This window comes from Crocodylus porosus, unplaced genomic scaffold (genome assembly GCF_001723895.1).
Source record: "Crocodylus porosus isolate Cpor-Errol unplaced genomic scaffold, CroPor_comp1, whole genome shotgun sequence".
In the NCBI taxonomy this organism is placed as follows: domain Eukaryota; kingdom Metazoa; phylum Chordata; order Crocodylia; family Crocodylidae; genus Crocodylus; species Crocodylus porosus.
In genome coordinates, this window is record NW_017728931.1 from 47,485,682 (window position 1) to 47,508,970 (window position 23,289).

The window sequence follows — 23,289 nt, forward strand, 5'->3', positions numbered from 1 at the left end:
AGGAAGTCTTGGAGCAGTTCAAGTGACTGCTTCTCCATTGAACAAATCCTTTCTTCTCTTTTCTGGTTATATGGAAGTGAATATAAAGAATATGTCTAGCTGAATTTTAAAATTCTGTTATTCTGGAAACAAAACCTTATAGGGTCTTCCAGTAATTGTTGGAGTTTTTAAAATACTGATAGAGGCATATGTATTATAAAGGGGCATTTATGTTGACATGATAACAAATTGACAACATTTTCCCCCTCTGCTCAGGAGTTTGACATTCATCATAAGAATTTATAATAAATAAAATGTGAAATTATTTAGAAAAGTGACTGATTTAAGGCCAAGATTTTTGAAAGTGAGTGACCTTAGTTCCCTATTTTAAGAAACTAAATATAGGTAGAAGTGTCATGTTCTCCAGAAGTGCTGAATGTCTAGCAATTCAGACAGTGGCAGTAACTCTACATGAGATCAGTGGCACTTTCTGGGTGCTCATAGCTCCAAAAAAACCCAAATTGTTTTTATTAGTGAGCTTTAAGAATTTGTCTTCAGGCTGAAACCATTTTTAGAAAAAAAAGGAGATGTTATTACTTTCCTTGGCAGTTTGAAGTTTAGTTTTTTTCCCTATGGAGAATGTTTTAAATATTGCAGAGCCAGTACTACTATAACTTACTGGATATTACTCTTGGTTGCTTGTTGTCAGTACTTGTAAACTAAAATTCCAACTGCCAGGTCTTTATCTTGAGTTGGACACCTGTAGTTAAGATGCACATCTCAGTTGCATCTTAATTACAACTTTAGTACATGGTGGTTGGTGGTGTGCTTTGGGATGTGAAAGGCAGGAAGTAGTGGGGGGGGGGTTAGATTTCAGAATGGAATCAGAGCTTACAGGGTTAGCAGTTTAGGGAAACCACATTCCTGTTCTAAACTGATCAAATTCTAAATTGATGTCTGATTGTTAGAATTTTAGCAGTTCATGCATACAAATTCATAGCACCTCAAAATAAAGCTTGCATGAATGGATATCATTCTTACCAATTTGTTTTCCCTCTGAAGTTTAAATAAAGAAGGGTTCTGCTTAATAAATTTGCTCCTATTGCTGGTGGTGGAATCTTTATCCTGAAAAGTGATATCACTTGCTTTAAAATGTTGTAACATTATTTCAGTTCTTTAGGAGTTATTTCTCCAGTATTTGAATACCTTCTAGGCAAAATCAATAGTGATGGCAGAATCACTAATGGACTTCTATTAATTACTAGAAGATGCAACTCCGACCAGCAGGTGTACACAGAATTTGGCTACAGTTTTAATGTGTTACAGTTAATTATCTAAATTTCTCTGGTGATTGTACTGTGGTGGAATAGAGTTTGCAATAAGCTTGTACATTTTGCTCTGAAACGGGCTGAAACTAAAGCTTAGTCGGAATATATAGAGGCATGGAGGGTTTCAGGTGTGATGGATTACCCCCAAAAAAGGGATGATTTGGCATCTAAATAATTCTGAATGATACAGTCAATGTTCCCCACACATGATACAGGATAACCACTGATTAGGCTAGTTTAAATCAAATTAAATTGAAAGGCAGTACATTTAAAATGGGAATAAATGTTTCATACTGTACAGGAGAGATCTTTTGGAACACTTTGTGTCTAGATGTTATGGTAAATGAGTACTGATCATTTTTCTTGCATAAGTACATGATTTATTGAAAGGTGAGTTATTGACTATTACAGCCTCATGTAAACTTATTTACTGTGAAGGGTGGAAAGGCCTCCTGTTTCCAGTCAAAAACAAACACTGTAGCAAGCCAAGTAAGTGTATCTCAGTGGTCAGCAGCCTTTTTGTGGTAGCCCAGAATGACCCAGTCCATGTCTGAGGAGAGCCAATACCAGGACCTGGTCGCTGCTGCAACTGCTTTTTCCTGTGGTATGGCTGTGGCATGGGCAACAATCCCCGCCTGTGAAACATCCCTGGGAAGTTCACTGGGTCTTCAGGCTGTAGGTTGCTAACCCTTGGCGTATCTTACTATAGATTTAAGGCTCTTGACACTGTCTCCTATAATACCCTCATGAGCAAGCTAAGGAAATAGTTTAGCTGAAACTACTGTAATGAGGATGCATAACTGAACACAACCATTGAACCAAAGTGTAGTCATTCATAACTCAGTGTCACACTGAGAGGAGGTATCAAGTGAGGTTCCCCAGAGGTCTGTCCTGGATCTGGTATTCTTCTGTATTTTCCTTAATGACTTGGATGATGATATCGAGTGTATGGTCATAATGTGGACAACGCCAAGTTGGGTGGGGTAGTAAATACATCAGAAGACAGGATGAGGATTCAGCTGGACCCTGATAAACCTGGAAAAATCTCATCTAGAATAAATCACAAGAAATTCAATAATGGCAAGTGCAAGGTTCTGTATTTGGGAAGGAAAAATCAGATGCCCAAATACAAAATGGAAACAAATTTTTCCAGTACTGCAGACTAGAAAGAGCTGGAGATTATAGCATTTTTCAGCTGGATATAAATCAACAGTGTGACATTGCCCAAAAGACCAATTGCAGGCTGGGACCTATTGTATGAAACTTGCACAAAGTGATTCCTTTACTCCCCTTAAGCACTATTGAGATGTTGCCTAAAATACTGTATCCAGTTTTGAGCACTGCCCTTCAAGGAAGATGTGTTCAAACTGGAAGAGTCCAGAGGAGAGCTGCAAAACTTTATTTGTGACCTAGAAAACATGACCTTGTGAGGAAAAGTTTGAAGAATTGGGATTGTTTAAGTTGCAGACAAGCTTGATGGGGCGTTTGATAAATCTTCAAGTACAAGCAGATTGCTATAAAGAGGATGGTGATAAACTGTTCTCTGTGCCGTGAGGGACAGGACAAGCTGTAATGGATTTAAATTGTAACAAGTGAGACTCAGGTTTGGATATTAGAAAGAACTTTCTAACAATGAGGGTAGTCAGGCACTGGAACAGACTGTCTGAGATGGTTTAAACAGGATGATCCTGCTTTGACAGGGGGTGGACTAGTCCTGAGGTTCTTTCTAGTCCCATTTTGCATGATTCTTTAATTTTCCTGTAGGATTTTTACCTTCCTTTGGTTCACCTATCCAAAGTAGGAGGTTGAAAGTTGTTTCAAGTTGGGCTGACTAGCAGACTTGTCTGATGATGCTATTTGTGTATTCTTTCGAGGCATGTTTAGTGAACTTTTTCTTTGAGCACTTTTTTTTTCTGCAGAGTAATGGAAACCCCTAGAAACAGTAACTTTTTTCCTCCCTCAACCAGCAAGTGTTTTCTTCTAGTTTTGTAAATTTTCTGCTTTCTACGCAAGGTCAAAAATACTTTGATCGAAGTTCTTTGTAGTAGTATTTAAATAATTGTTTCTAGTTTCATTCAAAATCCTTTCCTTCATAAATTTTAGCTTTGGTGTGTCAGCCTAGGGATTAATTTTCAGGTTGGTATTTAAAAAAACAGAAAATATCAGTAACTTGCATTGGTAAGACCAAAAGTTTAGGAAAGCATATGTTCAACTACTTATGACCATATGATGTGATGTCTCTTTTCAAGTATGTAATGCCAATAATTTAGTGGTTGTCCATCTTGGATTCTATATAAGTCTTTACATGTTACATTTAAACATATTTAAATGAGCTGCGCATGGTACAAGAAATGTGTAAACTGAGCAAGCTGGAGTTTTTCACTAGCATGAAACTTAAATCTAGAGAATCTTGTCAGCTGTGCAGGCTTTAAAAGCTCTGTATTTGGGGCTGTATATATTGTGACCCAACCCTCCTCCGCCGCTGCCCCCCCACGGTCCCTTGCTGGAAGAGGCTGGTGTAACACTTAGCTCCAAGCCTACAGTGGGTAGCCCACCCTTACTCTGTACACAAATCTGGGGGGAACCGCCCCCACCCCCTGCGCTCCCCAGACAAGCTGCCCATGGTTCTGTCCTGTTCCTAGGGTTGCATTCACTGCCCTGGCTGGGCACCTATTCCTGCCCCTGTCCCACTCCCTCCCTCACTGTGCAGGCCATGATCTGCCCCCATTCCCCCATTGCTATTGACACACTTTGTGCTATATAGTAAAGGGAGTCTAGCCTATTGTCAGTTTAATACTCCCTTTGCATTCTTATCACACTGTTACCTGTTATAAATATTAACTCTGACAGTAGTGGTATTAGATACGTAATAATCTCCTCAGATGCAGCTCACTGCCTGACAGATATATGTTAAACGGTCTCCGTTTCAAAACTCTGATCAGATACAGCATTAATGCCTTGAATGCTCTGGAGGACAGATGCCAATTCTAGAATAGTGGGAGATGTAGGTTTATAGATAGCAGACTTTGTTAGGTAGGTGGGCAGTTTTTTTTATAAGTTAGTATATGAATTTCTGGCTTGAAATGCCTATCCTTCAGTTGTAGGCAGTAGAAATGTCCTTGAATTAGACTTTAGTGTTTGTAAGATAAAATCTTTCTGAGCAGTCTGTATTAAAATACTATTTGAGGACTGAACTCTCAAGTTAGTCAAAATGCCTTGCAGTGCTATTTCTTTTTTAATTGAAAAATAATTTGTATTCAGATAAAACAAAGGTAGTCATATTTTGGCAACGACTAACTGAAATAATTGCTGCAGTGTATCTTCATAGTGTGTTTGAAAAATTGCTCCTTAGAAAAGGAAGAGTGAAAATTTGAGATGTCTAGTGAAAAACAGGACAGTATATATCTTAATATATGTACAGAAGTAATGGTTTGAGAAATCTGCAGGCTGTCTTTTAAATGCTCTTCCTAGTAGAGATTTTCTACAGAGCAGGACAATGTTACAGTCACTAACCTTTCTTTTTAGAAAAGTGTTTAAACTTTTAAATACATTGGATGCTGACAGACAGACTTTTGTGGGGAGAGGGGGGGACATGGAGAAGCGCTCTACCAGAAGTAGTAACAGGTTACTTTGACCCAGCTCCGCAGCATTGGGTGATTCAGCCATGCTTCTTGGCACTTTAGCTAAAGCTAAAGGTTTTTCCACATCTGCAAGCAGGGAATTAAATTTAACAAAGTTGGTTGTAGTTTGTTCTAAAGCATACATGCAGTCCCTCCCACAGCATCAAGGTTCATTATTTGTAACCTGCTAATTTTTGTTACATGTCCCATTTGTGTAAAAATGTCTAATTGTCAATCACTCAAACTCGGAATCCATCTCGACTCTCAGGAGGTTTTCTCATCACAACTTTAAAGATGTTATAGACCAATCTAGCAATGCCATTGTTCTTTGCTTTTGCCTTCAGTGACAGCTTAATTGCACTGGAACTGGAACTTTGCACAAAAAAATTGGAAAATGCCCGTATGCATCTGAAACATTGCTCTGGAGGGTTAACCAGAGCAAAATTATAGAATAAATGTTTTGCCTTGTGCTTTGTATTTATACTTGGAGCTTAGCTTTTTTGCAATGTCAGCTGACTTTCCATTTACTGAAATACAGTGCTATCTTAAGTGTGGTTCAACGTCTTAAGAGTGATTATGTAAAAATAGTATGTTCTTAATAAACGCTTCTAATCCCTATGTGTAGTCAGTGCTGTGTTTAGTATGAGGAGAAAGGCTTGGTGAACATAACATCTACAGTTATGTCAGAGGCCTGCTAAGAGGTATAACAGAGATGTTTGGAACCAACAAAACAAATACAGATTAGATAGTATTAAGGACAACTTTATGGACCTGGGAACAGAATTAAAGACTGGATCAGTACACTTAATCTTCTTGGGTAATGTTCTGTCCTGAGTACAGGTTAGATGCTTGATGCTATTATTGGTTACATTAGGAAGGGGGAGAAGAGTAGGAACGAAGAGAGAAGAAAATGAGATCAGAATACCAAGATCAAAGAAATGACCTTTTGGCTTAGTATACAAATGGGATTCTGTCTCTTCAAAAAGTTGTTTCCATGTGGTAGGAGCAGCAGGGAAGATGAGTTCAGATTTATTCAGTGGGAGTAGTCTCTACATCTATTATTTGAACCTGACCCACTTGAAGAAATATTACTAAACGGTCAGTTTGTCTGGGAGGAAAGAGAGAAGAAATGGAAGAGTAGTGGGACTAGACCAGAAATTTATTTTTAAATTAAATTTTTGTGCAGTAAAGAGAACATACCAGTGTAGTACTGCAGTGTCTACTCTAAAAATAGAGGAGTTGCAAATTTGAAACCATTCCGATTTCATATTTAAGGTCACTTTAGGTCAACATGTTAGTTGGCTCTTCCAACCCTTTGTCTGCTTTCAGAGGTAGATAAAATATATTAGGGAATCTAGGTTATCTTCATTTATATGCATTCTCCTAAGCAAGAAGGTGCTCCTACTGTATGTCTTCATTGTTGAGCAGGATTTCACAAAAAAACCTACTCCTTCTCTTTTTGGAGCTAAAAATCTGTCCTCATTTGTTTTTGAGTGTAACATTCAAGAAACTAAAATGTCAAGTTACAATATCAAATTTTTAAATCTTGGTTGGCATTGGGGAGGAGAAAGGGTCACTCAAAGTAAAAATTAAAATAGATTATGCAAATTGATACTTGGGAGGGACAGTGATTAGTTGGATATAATTTATTATTCACTTCTACTGACTTTCGGATTTTTCTTGCAGTTGGTTCAGAGAAATGGAACAAAAAATGGAATAGAGATTTATTTTCTTTTTTAAGATTCAGGGAAGTAATCCTACATTCTTCAGTGAAGTTCTCTTCACATGCAGGGTAACAGAAGAGAGTAGATATTCAAATTGTCTATTAGAATAAATCAAACCCTAACAACCACTGTATAGACAGATTTAAAGTATTAAGCAGTTAACCACGCAAAAATTAAAATGAAGATAGTGTTTGAAAGTAGACCATGGTCAGGCACGCACATAAAAACATGCATGTGTCCCGATAGTTGGAAAGACAGTACAATCACTCGGTATGGTAAAGTGTTCTAGCTTTTGTAAGAAATGTCTACTGCATTTTCTCCCATATAGCACACCCCGAAATAAAGCACCCACCTTGTTTTTGGAAGGCAGTGTGTAGAATGTAAGATCTTTTGGGAATGCTTGTACAAGTAGTAGAGATTAAATCTATTAATTGCAAATTGTCTGTTGCTATCCTTTATGACCAAGGGGAGGAAAATTATTAGTCTGCATTTATTAAATTGGATTTCTTAACATAATTAGCTTAAGGGGGTAGCAGTAGCTAAAAAGTACTACTTTTTCTTTCTTCTAACGATAACAATATTTCACCCAACTGACATGACTAGGAAGTGGTTAAAAGAAATAGATTTTTATCTTCCAACTTCATCTGACAAGTGTCAGCGTAGATCTTTAAATTTTTGCTTTTGTACATGTTGATTTTTTTTGAGGGGGAAAGTAGTAGGGTGCGGGGAGGGCGAAGGGCACCTGAGCATATATGTGAATAAATCCATCAGTTCCTTGTCAGTGGGCGTGTCTACATGTGCTGATTTAAGGTGCATTAGCCATTTTTAAAGATTCAGTAAGGCTGTGGGTCTACACATGCATGCTGTTAATGTGCCTTAAAAATGGCAATTTTAGGCTAATCACGCTTAAATTTTGATACCTTTCATAAAGCAAGTATCAAATTTAGGCACAATTAGGTAAGCACCTTAATCCACATGTAGACACCTTAACGCCATCTGTGTTGACTAGGCACCGTAACACTGGATGTTGACAGAGCAGGCCAGAGCCGAGCCTGCAGGGCCCCATGCTGTTGCCGTGCACCCTCAAGAAGACGCGGCAGGCACTGTTCTCCAAGGTGCAGATGCTGGAGCTGGAGTGGTGGTTCTGGCAGCAGTGATAATCTGTCGGTGTGCCAACTGACTTGGGACTAAGGGTGCAACATGGGTGGGGCAACACAGGGAGAGGATCAGCTTTCTTCTTGGCCCACCAGATCTAAGGCTGAGCCCCTGCCCACATTGCACCCAGCCTGCCTGTCATTTTATTTGCATATTAAATATTTCTGCTGGATGGATAGCCAAGATGTATAACGTTTGTAGTATTTTCCAGAGGTAGCAATAAATCTCTAGTGGATGGAGGGTCTGTTTGTTTAGTTTTTATATGTGAGGGACTTTTCCTCAGAACAGACTTGGGATCTTTTAGTCTGACTTCACATATACTAAATTTTGGTAATATTTTAGGCTGTTGTATGTTATAAAGCCTTACTGTGAAAGCTTTCTAACATTTTTTTCCTAACAGTTGATTTCTGTTTTACTCTGGAGTGCATTATCTTTAACTACATGTGATGGCTCTGACCACCATGCAACCCAAAGGCACAGAAAACTAACATGACATTGCTATTTGATTTCTCAAATTAAACATAACCAAATGCATTTTTGCTGGAACTACAAGCGATGATCATCTAATAATTTAGACAATAATGTGTAGGTATCATTGAAGTCTTCTGCAAAATGTTAGAAAATGGGTAGTTTCTATTTGATTATTACTTTTCATTCTCCCTCCCTAAGTCAAAGTGGTCTGAATTATATCAAACAATAGATGCTGATTTTTCAATAAGATCATTCTTATTCACAGGTTCCTGCTTCAGTGTCTTGAGGATCTTGATGCTAATTTGCGGAAATTAAATTCTCGTTTGTTTGTGATTCGTGGACAGCCGGCAGATGTGTTCCCTAGACTCTTTAAGGTGAGCTCTAATATTTTTGGAAGAGCATGTTCTTAATGCAAATAGTATAGGTTTTTTTTCCACTGTGCACTGTATCCACTCGTTTCAGAATTTTGGCTTTCAGTATTGAACAGTTTACAGCTGGGAGTGCTTGCATCCTCTTGTCCTTTAATTTGTTACTTTCACACTCCGTGACTCCTGAGTTTCAGATTAGAGATTTTGATCAGACTTCTTTGAAAAAAGTATTTTCTTGCAGCTTAATTTTGATGACTGATGCCATATGAGTTAATTGAACTGTTTTAACTTTGCTATTGCTCTATGTAAAGTATAGCTTGCTGAGTATATAGAGCAGAATGCGACTCCTGACTCCTCCTTTCCTCTTCCCCACCTTGAGCTATAGAGGAAGCTCTTAGTCTGAATATATTATCCCAGATTCTTAGACTGAAAGTTGAACAATTCAGACAAATCTCTAATGCGGTATCCTTTATAAAAGTTAAATCCTTTAGTTGATATTTATGAGAGAACAGAGCTGACAAAGGGGGCGGTATTATTTCTCTCTGCATGTTACCTCTGTGCATCTCACCTTACTGAGTTTGAAGATTTTTTTGAAGGGACAAAGAAGAATTTAACATTTTAGATATGCTCCTCAAAACAAAAAAAACAGCAAACCCCAATTTAGGACATGCCTTGTAATTCAGAAGTTATAACTTCTCTTGTTGTATACAGTAAGTTATGGTTTAATCTCTAAACTACTGGTTTTCACATTAATTTTGGTAGACATTCTTATCTTCATTCTGCTAAAGTTAGACACATACAAATAAGCCTCCTAGGCATTTAAATGGTACTCAGGTATTTAAATTTGACCCAGTTTTCAAAAAGTGATTGTAGTTGACCCTGCAAGTGGCCACAAAACTCCTTAGATGTCTAGTATCATTAAACACCTGCATTTTGACCTGAAAAGATCCCTGGGCTCCTTGACTTAAGCTGGTGCATGTGCTTAGGCGGAATCCAAATCAAATGTCAAAGTGCATAACTCCATACCTAAGCCTTATTATGATCTAGTGTGGTGCTGAGAAGTTCTAGTGTCTGCTGAAATCCCATATCTGTTAGACTGGTTACAAATATCCATTTAAAGGTATGATGGGATCTGATCCCTGAACCCAACAGTTATGCCTCCTGCCATGCCACATGTGCATGGCAAGAAATGCGATATTGGGACCATGGATCAGATCCCAGTTGCACCCTAATGCCAGTGTAGGGGAAACCTGGCATTGTGGTCTTGTGCTGTCCCTGCACTGGCAAGTTGAAAGCTGGGTGCTTAATAGTCAGCTGACTGTCAGCTCATGGGAAATACACTGGGGCTACTTGATACTCTGGTGTGGTCCACTTGCACATTCTGTTTAAGGCACAATAGAAACTAATCACAAAATTATTACTTGTATTTTGTGAAATAATTTTGTAACTTATTTCCTGTTTTATGGCGCCATTAATTGCCTGCATCTGCGGCTGTGTTACTGTTTAAGATGTGATTAACTGCATGAAAAGCATTTTAATTGTTTGTTAAGTTTCTCTCTTTGGAACTTAGCTTTCTATGCCAGTGAAATGACAGGCATATTTCAACAGTAATTTTTCTACTTCTGTGAGGATTTGGTGAAAAATATTCTGAGTATATCCCAGCCTTCTGTTTACCCCTGCTGTCTTTCTTTAAGGTGTTTGACTCCATAACAGTTGGGAGAATTTTTAAACTTGTACATAAACGTAAATACTTTTCCTCCTTTCTGTGTAATGACACTTTTTTTTTTTCCTGTTTCACTTCCAGGAAGTTGTCCTGTCTAATTATTAATTTTTTTCACTCCTTCTGTTTCAGGAATGGAACATTACAAAGCTTTCCATTGAATATGATTCTGAGCCATTTGGGAAGGAGAGAGATGCAGCAATTAAGAAATTGGCTAGTGAAGCAGGAGTGGAAGTCATTGTTCGAATTTCACATACATTGTATGACTTGGACAAGTAAGTTACTGTTACAAACATTAAAGGTGCCTCTTATGCAGTGTTGTGTCATCATATACTGACTTTTCTCCAAAAAAGCATTTTGCAGTTCTCCAAACAGGAAGCAGAAACAAGTTTTAATCTTTCCCCCTATAAAATAGTTCCATCTTTACTTCCATACTGAGTAGAATTCTGCAACTGCAAAACAGGTCAGAGAAGCTGCAATCTGCAGTGCTGTTCTTACAAATAAAATGTTTTAATCTCACCATTTTTGGCATATAAAATGGGTGCTTATTGTCCTTGTGAAATGATTCACATTTTTTACTAAACCTTAAAAAGTATTTATTACATGAGAGAGAGAGAAAGTGTTTTCCTCAAGGTTTATATACTAACTCTTAATGTTGCTTCACAAGATCAGGGTGATAAAGAACCTGCTATGAATATTAAAGGTCTGGATAGTTTCTCTCCTCTTCTGTTACAGTCTTCAGTATGCAAATAAAATAATTACAGTCCCTTCTCAAGTGAGATAATTTTGCATCGGTTATTTTGTCAATCATTCCATTTGTCAATCACATCCACTAAAATGATTGGGGATTATGTGATCTTTGTATTAACCTTATGTAACATCTTATTTATAATTTTCCAGAGGCAACTATTTTAATGGATTAGTTTTAGTTCCCTGTTATATATGCATATAATCCATAAAACATTAAAAAGCATGGGTCCCTTGGAGACTTTGGTAATTTTATTTATATTATAGTTACCATTTTCATACTATTATGGATAATACCAAATTTATTTTGAACTCTTAATAGGTTGTGTGTTTTCTTTCAGTTCGTTTGAACCCAGTGGCTGTCTTTCTCTAATAGTTGAGAAACGTTTTAAATGATTTCACCTATACAGTGTGTTTTTACTACTCTGCTTTAACATTAGGATATATTCATTTAAACTGTTTCGTTGCTTTGAGGCACATCTGAAGTTGATCGGATGTTTTGGAGAAAAAGTGGAACACAAAAACTGTTTGCTTTTTAAGCACAGGATCGTAGGAAAGTAGGGGTGGAAAGGACCACCTCATAAGGCCATCTAGTCCAGTTCCCTGCTTAAGGCAGGATCACTCCTGACTAAACTGTCTCAGCCAAGTGTCTGTCTAACCTACTGTTGAAAACTTCCAAGGATGGAAATTCCACAGTTTCTTTACATAGCAAGTTCCAATGCTTGATTTGCTTTTTATAGTCAGAAAGCTTCTTCCAATCTAAATTTCCCCTGTTGCAGTTTGAGGCCCTTGCTCTTAGTCCTGTCCCCTAGGGCCACAAAGATGAGGCTATCTCCATCCTCTCCGTAATTGCCCTTCAGATATTTGAAGACTGTTACCAAATGCCCCCCCCTTCCCCCTCAGTCTTCTCTTTTCTAGACTAAAAACTGTAGTTCTTTCAGCCTTTTCTTGGAAGACTTGCTGAATAGTTCAGTCTTCTCTGCATCATCCACAATTAGACTGCCTTCTGTATTCCATAAAGGGTCTATGGTTTCTTTGGTCTTCCTTTCACTTTTGACATGCTTGTAGAATCCCTTTTTATTGCCTTGTATGTCCCTTGCCAGCTGCATCTCAAATTGTGCTGAGGTCTTACTAATTTTCTCCCGGCATGCCCATGCAGTGCCCTGGTACTCTTCCCTAGTGCTATGACCAAGATTCCACTTTTTATAGGACTCCATTTTTGAGCTCCAACTTGTTGAAGAGATTGCCTTCTAGCCAAATTGGTCTCTGGTTATACTTCTCATTTTTTCTTGGCATTGGGGTAACTTGCTCCTGCACCCTTAAAAGGGCCTCCTTTAAAGTAGTCAGTTCTCTGGGATTCCTTTCCCCCTCAGACTTGCTTTCCAGGAGATCCAGCCCTCAGTTCTCTGAGTTTGTTAAAGTCTGCTTTTCTGAAGTCCAGCATCCTTATTTTGCTTCTCTCCTTCCTTCCAAGCAACTTTCCACCTTCACATTCTCAACCACTACCTTCTTGTTTCTGAGCAGTATCAAGAAGAGCTTCCCCTCTAGTTGACCTCTCTACCATATGCATCAAAAAGTTACCCCAACCTCCAAAAATTTGCTGGCCTGCTTGCATGTTGGGCCTGTGTGAAGCTTTGGTCACTGATTCGATTTGGTGGCCAAATCTCTGGATCCGAATTGAATCAGGAGACCCTTTAATTTCTCCAAATCAAATCGGAACCATGCAAATCAATTCGGAGACATTCAGAAAGATTCAATGATTCAGACATGAACACAGCTTTAAATGTTTTTCTACATACCTCAAGGTGCCAGGTAGTTTGTGAACGCTGAGATGCTAGGGCGGATGGAGCGTCTCATTGAGGGGGTCCCCCACATGCTTGACAGCAGACCCAGAAGTGGACCAGAAGCACTTCAGGTCCATTTCTAGGAGCACACCAAGGGGGGCCCCCTGTGCTCCTGTGGGATGCTCCGTCCAGCCCACCATCGCAGCATTCATGAGCTGTGCCTGGTACCTTGAGGTATGTAGAAAAACATTTAAAGCTGTGTTTATGGCCGAATTGCTGATTCTCTGAATTGGCATTGAATCTTCAGATTTGGATTTCACCAAACGAATCGGGACAGTGATCCGAATCACTGTCCCCAATTCTGCCGAATCCGAATCCAAATTGAATACAGCCCATTTTGCATACCCCTGTTGTGTACCACTGTTTCCCTTTCAGCAGATGTTCCAACTATTGAAGTCCCCCCCACCCCCAAGAACCAAGCCCTGCAATTTGAAAGTCTCCATTTAATGTTTAAAGAAGGACCTATCCACTTTAATAACTAAAATACAACGGGCACCATTAATAGCATAATTTTGTGCCAAATTGCCAAGTTTCCCTTTACCAAATAGGGCAAATATTGCAGTAATGCTTTTTTTGCAAATAGCAAGTATAAACATTTAAAGGTCACTTGCTGTGTCTTTACAGTTGTTTTGGTTTTTTCTTCTCTTGCTGTATGTCATCTGAGGCGATATATTTTTATTTCATCATTAATTATTAATAGTCATTACTTATTCACTGTTGAGGGATGTTCTTAAATCCAGAAATTGTGAATAGTCCCTTTGGTGTTATGCTCAGTAAATGCTTCTGTCTCCCTAATGGCAATGGAGTGGTATAATTAAGATTCAAATTGTCTGGAATAGCATATGCATAACAGAAATCAAACTGCAGATTTGAACATGTTTCTTGTGTATAAAGAATGTAATATACAGCTGTATGGAATGCAAGCATTTCCCTTTTTCTCTTGTGCCTGAACACAGAATTATAGAATTAAATGGAGGACAGCCACCTCTTACCTATAAAAGATTCCAGACATTAATCAGTAGAATGGAACCGCTGGAGATGCCAGTGGAGACTATCACTGCAGAAGTAATGGAGAAATGTACCACACCAGTTTCTGATGATCATGATGAGAAGTATGGTGTTCCATCGCTTGAAGAGCTAGGTATGTTGTCTTAAGTCTTAAATGCTTTTATTGTACAGTGTTAAAACAGTGCTAGATGATATTGTTTAGGCTTAAGCCAAATCAATCAATTAAAATTGCTGCCATCAGAACAGCCAGCAATAACCACAGGGAACCTAACCTAACTGTGGAAGAAATCAAACTTCGCGTTGTGGTTGAATCAGAACTGACAGAGCCAGCTTTTCTTTATTTAGAGCTATACTGTGATCACAGGGAGAATGCCATACAGCAAGGGGAATCGCCCACTTGTCTGTTTCAAAGGAATCCTCGAACTGTATACGTTTACAAGCATATTTATACTTAAGACAGAGAGATTAAAAAAGTACGACCTTGGACAGTAAATCACTGGTGTAACACACACGCAGACATACAGGCTTAAAGAAGAGTGAAATGTTGTGCTTATAGAAATAGTTATCAATTTCTGGTTTCTCACAGAGAAAAATAAACTTAACATCCATGCACAGGGTAATATATCAAGACAAAACAAGGCATGCAGGATTCTTTATCGCAGAACATTTAATGGAAGTTAGCAGTATCAGCACTTGTGGTCTCTGTCTGTTTTCCTAGTCAAGCAGGCCAAAAGCCCGACCAAATCTACTACCACACAACAAATGCAGAGTCAAAATTTGTCAAGGGATCTTTCTTTATTATAGAGCATAAAAATCACAGTTAATTCAGTTACAGATAAGCAATGTTGTTACATGGTTTGGTAGAACTTATTTACACTGACAGCAAGCTGACAGCAAGCTTTGTTTTGACACCATTGACATCCAGCTAGATTTAAGATATTACCAAAAATACAGTGCAGCTGTTGTCCAGGTATACTAGTTATTTGTGCTACAGTATAAACAGATAAGGATTTTTCTTCCTGTTTGACTTAATCCTTCAGGGTTTGATACAGATGGCTTGCCTTCTGCAGTGTGGCCAGGGGGAGAAACAGAAGCTCTCACACGGCTGGAAAGACACTTGGAAAGAAAGGTACTGCAGGTCTTGGTAACTAAAAATTAGCATCTTAAAAATCTTTAATTACTTTTATAAACAGACCAAAAAACAAGACCAGCATGCTGTTCTAGGTTGAAATAGTAGTGTTACAGAAGCTGGTGAACTGTAGATGCAACTTTTATAGAATTTGGACAAAAGAAAAATGATAGCTTCTCGTGTAATTTCTTAAAGTATATGAACACTTTTCAGTGGAACTCTCTCTACTCAATTGCCAGTGTAATCACAAAGATTTTCTCGTCACGTGTACATGTGGTCATCTCATCTAATATAATAGTGTTCTATTTCTCTGGGTTTTTTTAAGGCTTGGGTCGCAAACTTTGAAAGACCACGGATGAACGCAAATTCCCTATTGGCAAGTCCAACGGGGCTTAGCCCTTATCTTCGGTTTGGGTGTCTGTCATGTCGTCTCTTCTATTTCAAGTTAACAGATCTGTATAAAAAGGTATGGATGCTACATAGACAGCCACTGAGTGTTATGTAAGCTAATTTTTTTCTTACCTTTTTCTAACAGTAAAATGTCTTCCTTTTCGTGATGGCTTTCAGGTAAAGAAGAACAGTTCCCCTCCTTTGTCCCTCTATGGCCAGCTTTTATGGCGTGAATTTTTCTACACGGCAGCGACTAGTAATCCACGTTTTGATAAAATGGAGGGAAATCCCATCTGTGTTCAAATTCCATGGGATAAGAATCCTGAGGCTTTGGCCAAGTGGGCAGAAGGCAGGACAGGCTTTCCTTGGATTGATGCAATTATGACACAGCTCCGTCAAGAAGGCTGGATTCACCATTTAGCCAGACATGCTGTGGCATGCTTCTTGACTCGAGGTGACCTGTGGATTAGTTGGGAGGAAGGAATGAAGGTATAGTTTTTTGCTTTTTTTCATTGAGTTTCTGGTGTATATAAGTGAAACTTACAGTGGGCGTATGTTTTAATGATGTTATCGGATACAATAATATATGTTTTAAAGTTTAAACTGTGGCCAAACTAAAAATGGGATAGTTCAGGTAGGAGGAGTAAAGTGGACCTGAATTTTGTGGGGCTGAGAACCCTTTTGTAGGAGTCTGGATATATTTTTTGACTCCTAGTTCTAAGTATCCTAGCTTGAGGTCTGTGATTACTAAATACAAGGTTACTAACTTATCATTTTAAAACAGCAAATAAATGCAAATGACTCGGATAATAGAAATTTCTTCCCAGTATTTTCTCTGCTGGTTAGAGAGAAAAAAGGGGAAAAAACTAAATGTTGAGGACACTTGGCACCTTTCAGTATCAGAGCTATATATATCTATAGATATACAGTATATATTGGGCAGTGTGTTTTGGCAATCATCTTAACTAGTCCAACTAAGTGCTAGCAGATCTTCATAAAACTGGACATATGGCAGTTCAAAGTTGGCTCAGTCTAATTTTAATTATTGCTATTTTTTCAGACCTAAGTTATAGTGCAGTCGTATCTTTTCTTATGATAAAGAGTAACAGTTGTAAACAGAAATGTTTCTAAGTTTCTGCTGCTTGAAACTTGAGAATAATATATTTACAGGCAGTGTTGCAAGCTTCTTGGGTTTTTATTCGTGTAACCCATCAGTTGTTCTAATCAATCCTTTCTCATACACTTTTTTTTCAAATGTAAACTCTTGGGTATATAAGTAATTGCATGAAAAATCCAAAGGCAGCTTGTCTTTTGCAAGTTATACATGGGTAACTTCGGAATACCTGTATACCCACAGTTTTGTCTGTCTATATTATGGAAGAAAACTATCCTCTTACTCTTAAAATACCCTAAAGAACAAAGCACTAGATTTGTGCAGTTCATGGGGATATAATGTATACTTCCCTAGGCCAGCAAGTATGAATCTATCTAAGGATATGCACAGATGAACAAATTCTGCCAGGTTACAAATGGGGTGAGCTTGCCAGATGCCAGCTACTCTGGTAACTATTTCATGTATCTGCTCCTATCCCTGGGTTCATTGCTTTTACTGCAAATGAAATGGTGATGAGTTAACTATAATTTTTAGCTTCTGCTTGCTATAGGCTATGGAACAGTTATTGTGGAGCAGCTGATAGATGCTAAGTCTCTCTCCCCATCAGCTTGGTGTATTTTGTTTTTCTGTCCATAGTCTTATTCTGTGAATTACATTCCAAAATCTTAGCAAGTATGATTAAATGGTAGCATCTAGTGGAGCAATTGTGTACTGACATACTAATTGCTCTGACACACTAATTACTCTTCTCTCTAAACTTGTTACACTCACCGCTACATTGGTTTAAAAACATGTTTCTCTTCTATTCTTCTGAACACACAGCTTAACTTTTGCAATAATAAAGGCATAATTGCAGGGATTAAAGTAAGTTTTTGGGGGTTTTTTTTAACTTTTGCTATCTAGTTTAAACAGAACTTTTGTTAATTTAGACTGATTGTGTCATATTTTCTAGCTCTGAGGTGTTGTCCTAACAGTGAAATGGGAATTAATAATTAAGGTTAGCAATAAGATGCATTATTTTTGCTCGTTAGCAAAACTTTGTCAGGTTTCTGGTAGAATATGTTAATTCTAGCCATGGGTCATAGTAGCAGCATGTGTCAGGAATACAGAGGGGGATGGAGGAAGACACCTACTACATGGTTCTTTGTAGACTATCTTGAGATAATGTAAGTTTTTAAAGGAAAAGCAGGGACATGATGACTACCTTTTAAAATATGTACTAAATAAGAATGTTCAAAATGTATATTAACTTTTCAAAACCGTTTTAGCAAGTGTTGTCACCATTTGCAGTATTGCCTTTCAAAGTTCAAGACCTTTTTTCTCTTTGAGACTACAATCTTAATGATCCTTCTGAGCAGAGTCCTCTGAAGAACCAGACATTTCACTATGAAGATCTCCCACAGCTACCATCCTGTCTCCAACCTCTTGTAATTGAGAAATTAATGATCACTAAACTCCAACAACAAGTGACATTACCCAGCATCCTGGATGCCTCTCAGTCAGGATTCTCATCAGGACATGATTCAAAAACTGTCCTATTGGAATTCAGACTACCTTCTTATAGCTGTGGACACAGGTAAGATCTCCATACCTGCAAAGCCAGACCTCTTTGTAGTCTTTGGTGGACCACAGGGTACTACTATTATATCTTGAAGACACTGTAGGAGTAGATGAGACCTCTCTAGTGCTGGGCCAATCATCTGTCCAGCAGAACGCAGAATGGTGATGGGCCATGTCTCTCCAAAGCCTTCATCCTCACTTTTCTTCACATCCACATGAGACCTGTGGAATGGACCTTGAGGTACCATCAACTCTAGCTGCCAGCAGTATGTTGATGACATTTTATAGAAATCTTATTCTCAGTGGATTTAGTCATGACTGTACCAAAGAGTCAAGAATGTCTACGGGAAATTTAGCATTTTGATAAAGAGCAGCTGACTATAGTTGAGCCATGGCAAGACTAAACTGACACTTGTTATAGCAGAAGACTGAAGAGTTGACCTAATGCATTGTCTATGCCTTGAACTGGAATCACGATCCTAATATATCGAGGTGTGATGCAAAGCTTAATGATCCTGGTTTGACTTTTCAAAGCATGGATGATCGGTTTGCAAATATGGCTTTTATTCCTTCCTCCAGCTTAATGGACAACTTGTATCCCTTTTTTCCTGCACGGTGACCTGACCTGAACGCAACAACAGTTCGTTATATGTCACCTCCTGATTGGGTTACTATATCTCATGGTATCTGAAGATGATATGCAGACTCTAGCCTAGCTGGTACTCAAAGTTGTCTGCCTTCTCCATGGTCCACATCACCAGGAATATATCAGGCTTGTGCACATGTCTTTCCACTGGTGCCTACTCAGCCTCTTAACAGAGTGAAGGCTTGGTCCTGACTTTCAAAACAATTAATAGATCATGCCCCAGCCACATCAGAGACTGAGCTTTTGTTCTGTAAACAGCTGTGAACCACATAAGGACGGGTCATTGCATTCTTTTGAAGAGATCCAGCTATGGGACAATTTTCTAGACTGGATTAGGCAAATTGAGATTATAACCAGCTTTAAGAAGTGCTAAGTCTCGCTCTTCCTGAGAGAACTATCTGTTCCACCACAAATAATGCAATTCAAACATCCTTCTTCTGCCATCCTTTCCCTTAAACATCCAGCTCTTCCCTGCCCTCTTGTTTCCTGCCCCACCAAGAAAAATAAAAAAAAAAATAAAACCTCTATTTCCTACTCTGAGGGATAAAGGAAAAACTTTGAGAGACTCCATAAAGCCAGTTAAGGGCTTTACTATTGCTACTGAGTTGATTCAGAAGTTGCTCAGATACTGTGCCCTTAGGTAGCAATATAAAAATTCAAGATCAAATGTCAGTTGTCTTTGTTTTTAGTGTGCATGATCATATTGTCAGGATGGCAGTTTCTTGTGTGTTTTAGATGTAATAACATAATGGTTTTTGCCATTTTACTCCATTATAATTGCATGCAAAGATCATAATGTCCTTTAAACAATTCCATAGTCCTATTAGCATAAAAATAGTGGATATGAGGCTTTTAAAGTGACTCCCATGTATTTTTTTTTTTTAACTAATATATAGGAATATTTGAATATAGGAATATTTGAGAAGGATGCAGCCACGGTGTTTGCTCTGCCATAGCTATTGTTGCTTCATAGAAATCTTCAGGGCTACAACTTGGTATTCTGTTCACATCCTTGCACAAAACCTACTATCTTGATTTGGTACATGATTGGATGCAGTTCTACAATCCTTGTTTCATTAGAATACTTCAGCCTGCCATGTAAGCTCTTGTTTGCTGGACTCCAGGAAATAAAAAATGTGGAAATTTCCCTTCAGAGAATGTAAAGTTTTTACAATTTGTAGCAACTTGGGTTTGTTTTTGGTTTTTTTTGAAAATGCTGCCACGATTTCTGCCTCTGAATGTTTGGGCTTCTTGCACATCATCCCAAATTTTAAGAGTAAAACTTGTTGCCTTACTAGGAAGAAATGAGGGAATTGCGGTTCAGTCTTTAGTATCCTTGGTTCAAGACATCCCATATCCCTATGGATCCACTTCTCATCTATTTTCCAAAAGGTTTTCAAAAGCTTGTTAGTAGTGGGGGAGCATGTGCATCCAGCAAGTATGACCATGTGGAGGCAACGCTCTCAGAAAATGCTGACATTTACTATGCTAAGTAATCTTGTCTGCCACTGTGAACCTTACTTTAAAATAAAAATGGCATCAGTGACCCCCAACTACCCTTTCACAAATTTCTGCGGATACGTTTGTGGAAAAAGCACATCCAATTTCTGTGCTGTGGAAATCTCTACATGCCTAGATGGCAAGGTTTGATGGCGGAGAAGCCCAGCATTCCCTTTATCACCATTCTTTTTAGTGCGACTTGAAATATTTCTCTGAGTATTTATTTGTGGAGCATTTTATGGATGCTACCAGATATGGGTAAATAAATCATAACACGCAGCTTTTAAGATGTTGTTATAGGAAGCTCACTAAAATGCTGAAATTCTAAGCACTTCTCCGAAGTGCATGGAAAAGAATTAGCATGTTCAGACTAACTGATTCCATTATTTCTCAAGGTGTTTGAAGAGTTGCTGCTTGATGCAGATTGGAGTGTCAATGCTGGAAGCTGGATGTGGCTTTCCTGTAGTTCGTTTTTTCAGCAGTTCTTTCATTGCTATTGTCCTGTGGGTTTTGGCAGAAGAACTGACCCTAATGGGGACTACATCAGGTAAACAGTCTATTCAGTAAATATTGTAGAACATTGTTGAAGTTACCTGAAACTTAAACATCTCAGTATTAAATTACCTTTTGTTTTTTTTCTTCCCTTTCAAAAGACGTTATTTGCCTGTGCTTAGAGGTTTCCCTGCTAAATACATATATGATCCTTGGAATGCTCCAGAGGCTGTTCAGAAGGCTGCAAAATGTATGATAGGAATTAATTATCCTAAACCAATGGTAAATCATGCAGAAGCAAGCCGCCTGAATATTGAGAGAATGAAACAAATCTACCAGCAGCTCTCACGATACAGAGGATTAGGTATGGCTCTCTAGTCTACTTGATGTATTTATTTGAATGTTTATCTCTCCTTCAAGCAGCTCTGATAAACCTGCCGTGTACCATGGAGACCAGCTCTGAGCCCTATGTTTGGGGTTGTTTGGCCAACTAAAATGCACAGGAAAAGAAAAATGTTGCCCAAACTCACTTTCTTCCTTTCACCTGCTTTTCCCCAACTTTTTACAATGCATTTGGTCTCTGCCTTCTCTTCTAAATTGGAAATTTTCTGGGGCATGATTTCTTTACTTTTCCAAATTTTTACTACCAGGTATAATGGTCTTGGGGTGTGGGGAGGACTGTTGCAGCCTTAACTATACAGATTGCTATTAGTGAATACTACAGCTTATCTTGTGAGACTGATAGATGGATTTTTTTACTCTTTTGGTTGCAACATAGTCATAAGGTTGGAAGGGAGTTGCAGTTATCCAACCCAACCAACCCTTTGCACAGTTGAAGAATTTGCTGTTCCTAAACCATTCCCTACAGCTGCCTGTCTTCTCAAAAATTTCCAAAGAGGGCAGCAATTCCATAACTTTCAGGCAGCTTGTTCCATTGTTCTACAGTTTGTACAACTACATAGCTTTTTGAGATTTGATTTTAAACTCCTTACTGTATTTTGAACCCACTGCCTCGTATCCTGTCTTCTGTGGCAAGGAAGAACCATTTTTCCTCCATTTCTTTTATGGAAGCCCTCCAAATATTTGAAAATGTTGTCATGTCCAGCCCTTTTTCTACTAAAAAATGTCCCCTTTTCCCACTACTGTCACACAACTGCATTTGTTTTACACCTACATAGATATGAAGTATTCTAGGATGTGTTACATGTGCACACCATGTTCAGTAATTTAACTGATCTCTTATAAAGTGACTTCAAGATAAGTACATAGTTATGATCCATGGTGAGTCTGGGAAATCTGGCCCAATGTAGCGGAGGAGAAAAAATTCTTCTTAATGAAGAACTACTGAAATGTACTGGGTGGGAAATACTATTGAGGACCAGAGGGAAGAATCATACAAAATGAAAACGTATTAGCTTTAACTTTTAACAATGAGTTTTTATTCCTGTGATTAGGTCTCCTTGCAACAGTGCCTTCTAACCCAAATGGAAATGGAAATGGTGGCCTAATGGGATATTCACCGGGGGAAAACGTCTCTGGCTGTAGCAGTGCAGGTAATTAGTAAAACTTAATCTGATGGAAATATTAGAATTTAGGAAGTTGGCAAACTCCTACATAAGCCTTACGTGAGCATATTAGCATAAGTACTCCCCATAGTCCGTCCATCCTGTTCCTCCCCCCTCCACCTCCCAGCGCCACTGCCGTCGCGCTACCTGCCTCGAGCTCAGCCCCTTCCAGGAAGAGGCCAGCCTGCCCTCCCCCCACACACAAATCAGGGGGGCACATGGCTCCCCTAGGGGTGTGCACATTGGCAGAAGCTGCCCCTCCCTCCTCCCTACAGTTGTACCACCTGTATGAGCTGCTCATGGCTCTGTCCCACACCCTGATCCACTCCAGCTGGGCAGCGCCTGCCCCAGCCCCACTCCCTCCCTCACCATGAGGGCTTCAATCTACCCACCCCTACCCCCCACAGAGTTACTGGCTGGATGCTGCTCTCCAAGCTGCTGGGCTGCATGTCGGCGATTGGATCGGTATCGGCCAGTGTGCCTGGTTAATAATCGGCCATTGGTATTGGCCAAAAAAATGTTTATCAGTGCACTCCTGATTTATACTCTTATACATAAAGGGATGACAAAATGTACATTTTAACTGCTTCTAAAGGGGAAGGGGAGCTGTTCTAGGTAAGCACTATCTGTTGGGTTTTAAGTGTTTCATTTGTATGATCCTGTGGCAGTGCATCTGAGAGAAATCACCCTGGATGATTCACAGCTAAAGTTGGAGTGGTTTTCCTGTGTTTGTATTGCTACAGAATCCCTTAGAAGTAAGGATTGCATTGTTAACAGCTTGTACTGTACCATTTGATACTGATACAGTTGTTACATCTATTTATAACTTCAGAAAATGTTATAGGCTTCCAAACAACTAGTCTTTCAGATGTGACATTTTATTTAAACAGTTAAGCTGTTTTGTACTGCATGCACTTAAATTTAGGTTG

The 23,289-nt window shown here is 38.8% G+C and overlaps 1 protein-coding gene across 2 annotated transcripts in view; it reads left to right on the top strand.

Moving 5' to 3' along the window:
* CRY1 (cryptochrome circadian clock 1) overlaps window positions 1-23,289 on the top strand; it is a 59,174-nt gene that overhangs the window by 26,753 nt on the left and 9,132 nt on the right. Inside the window, exons 2-11 of one of the 2 annotated variants that reach the window (XM_019544796.1) lie at window positions 8,543-8,651; window positions 10,498-10,640; window positions 13,913-14,097; window positions 15,005-15,093; window positions 15,419-15,559; window positions 15,661-15,972; window positions 20,699-20,850; window positions 20,957-21,159; window positions 22,250-22,348; window positions 22,391-22,393. In XM_019544796.1, the coding sequence (XP_019400341.1) occupies window positions 8,543-8,651; window positions 10,498-10,640; window positions 13,913-14,097; window positions 15,005-15,093; window positions 15,419-15,559; window positions 15,661-15,972; window positions 20,699-20,850; window positions 20,957-21,159; window positions 22,250-22,348; window positions 22,391-22,393 (1,436 nt within the window). The other variant, XM_019544795.1, reaches the window with a different exon arrangement.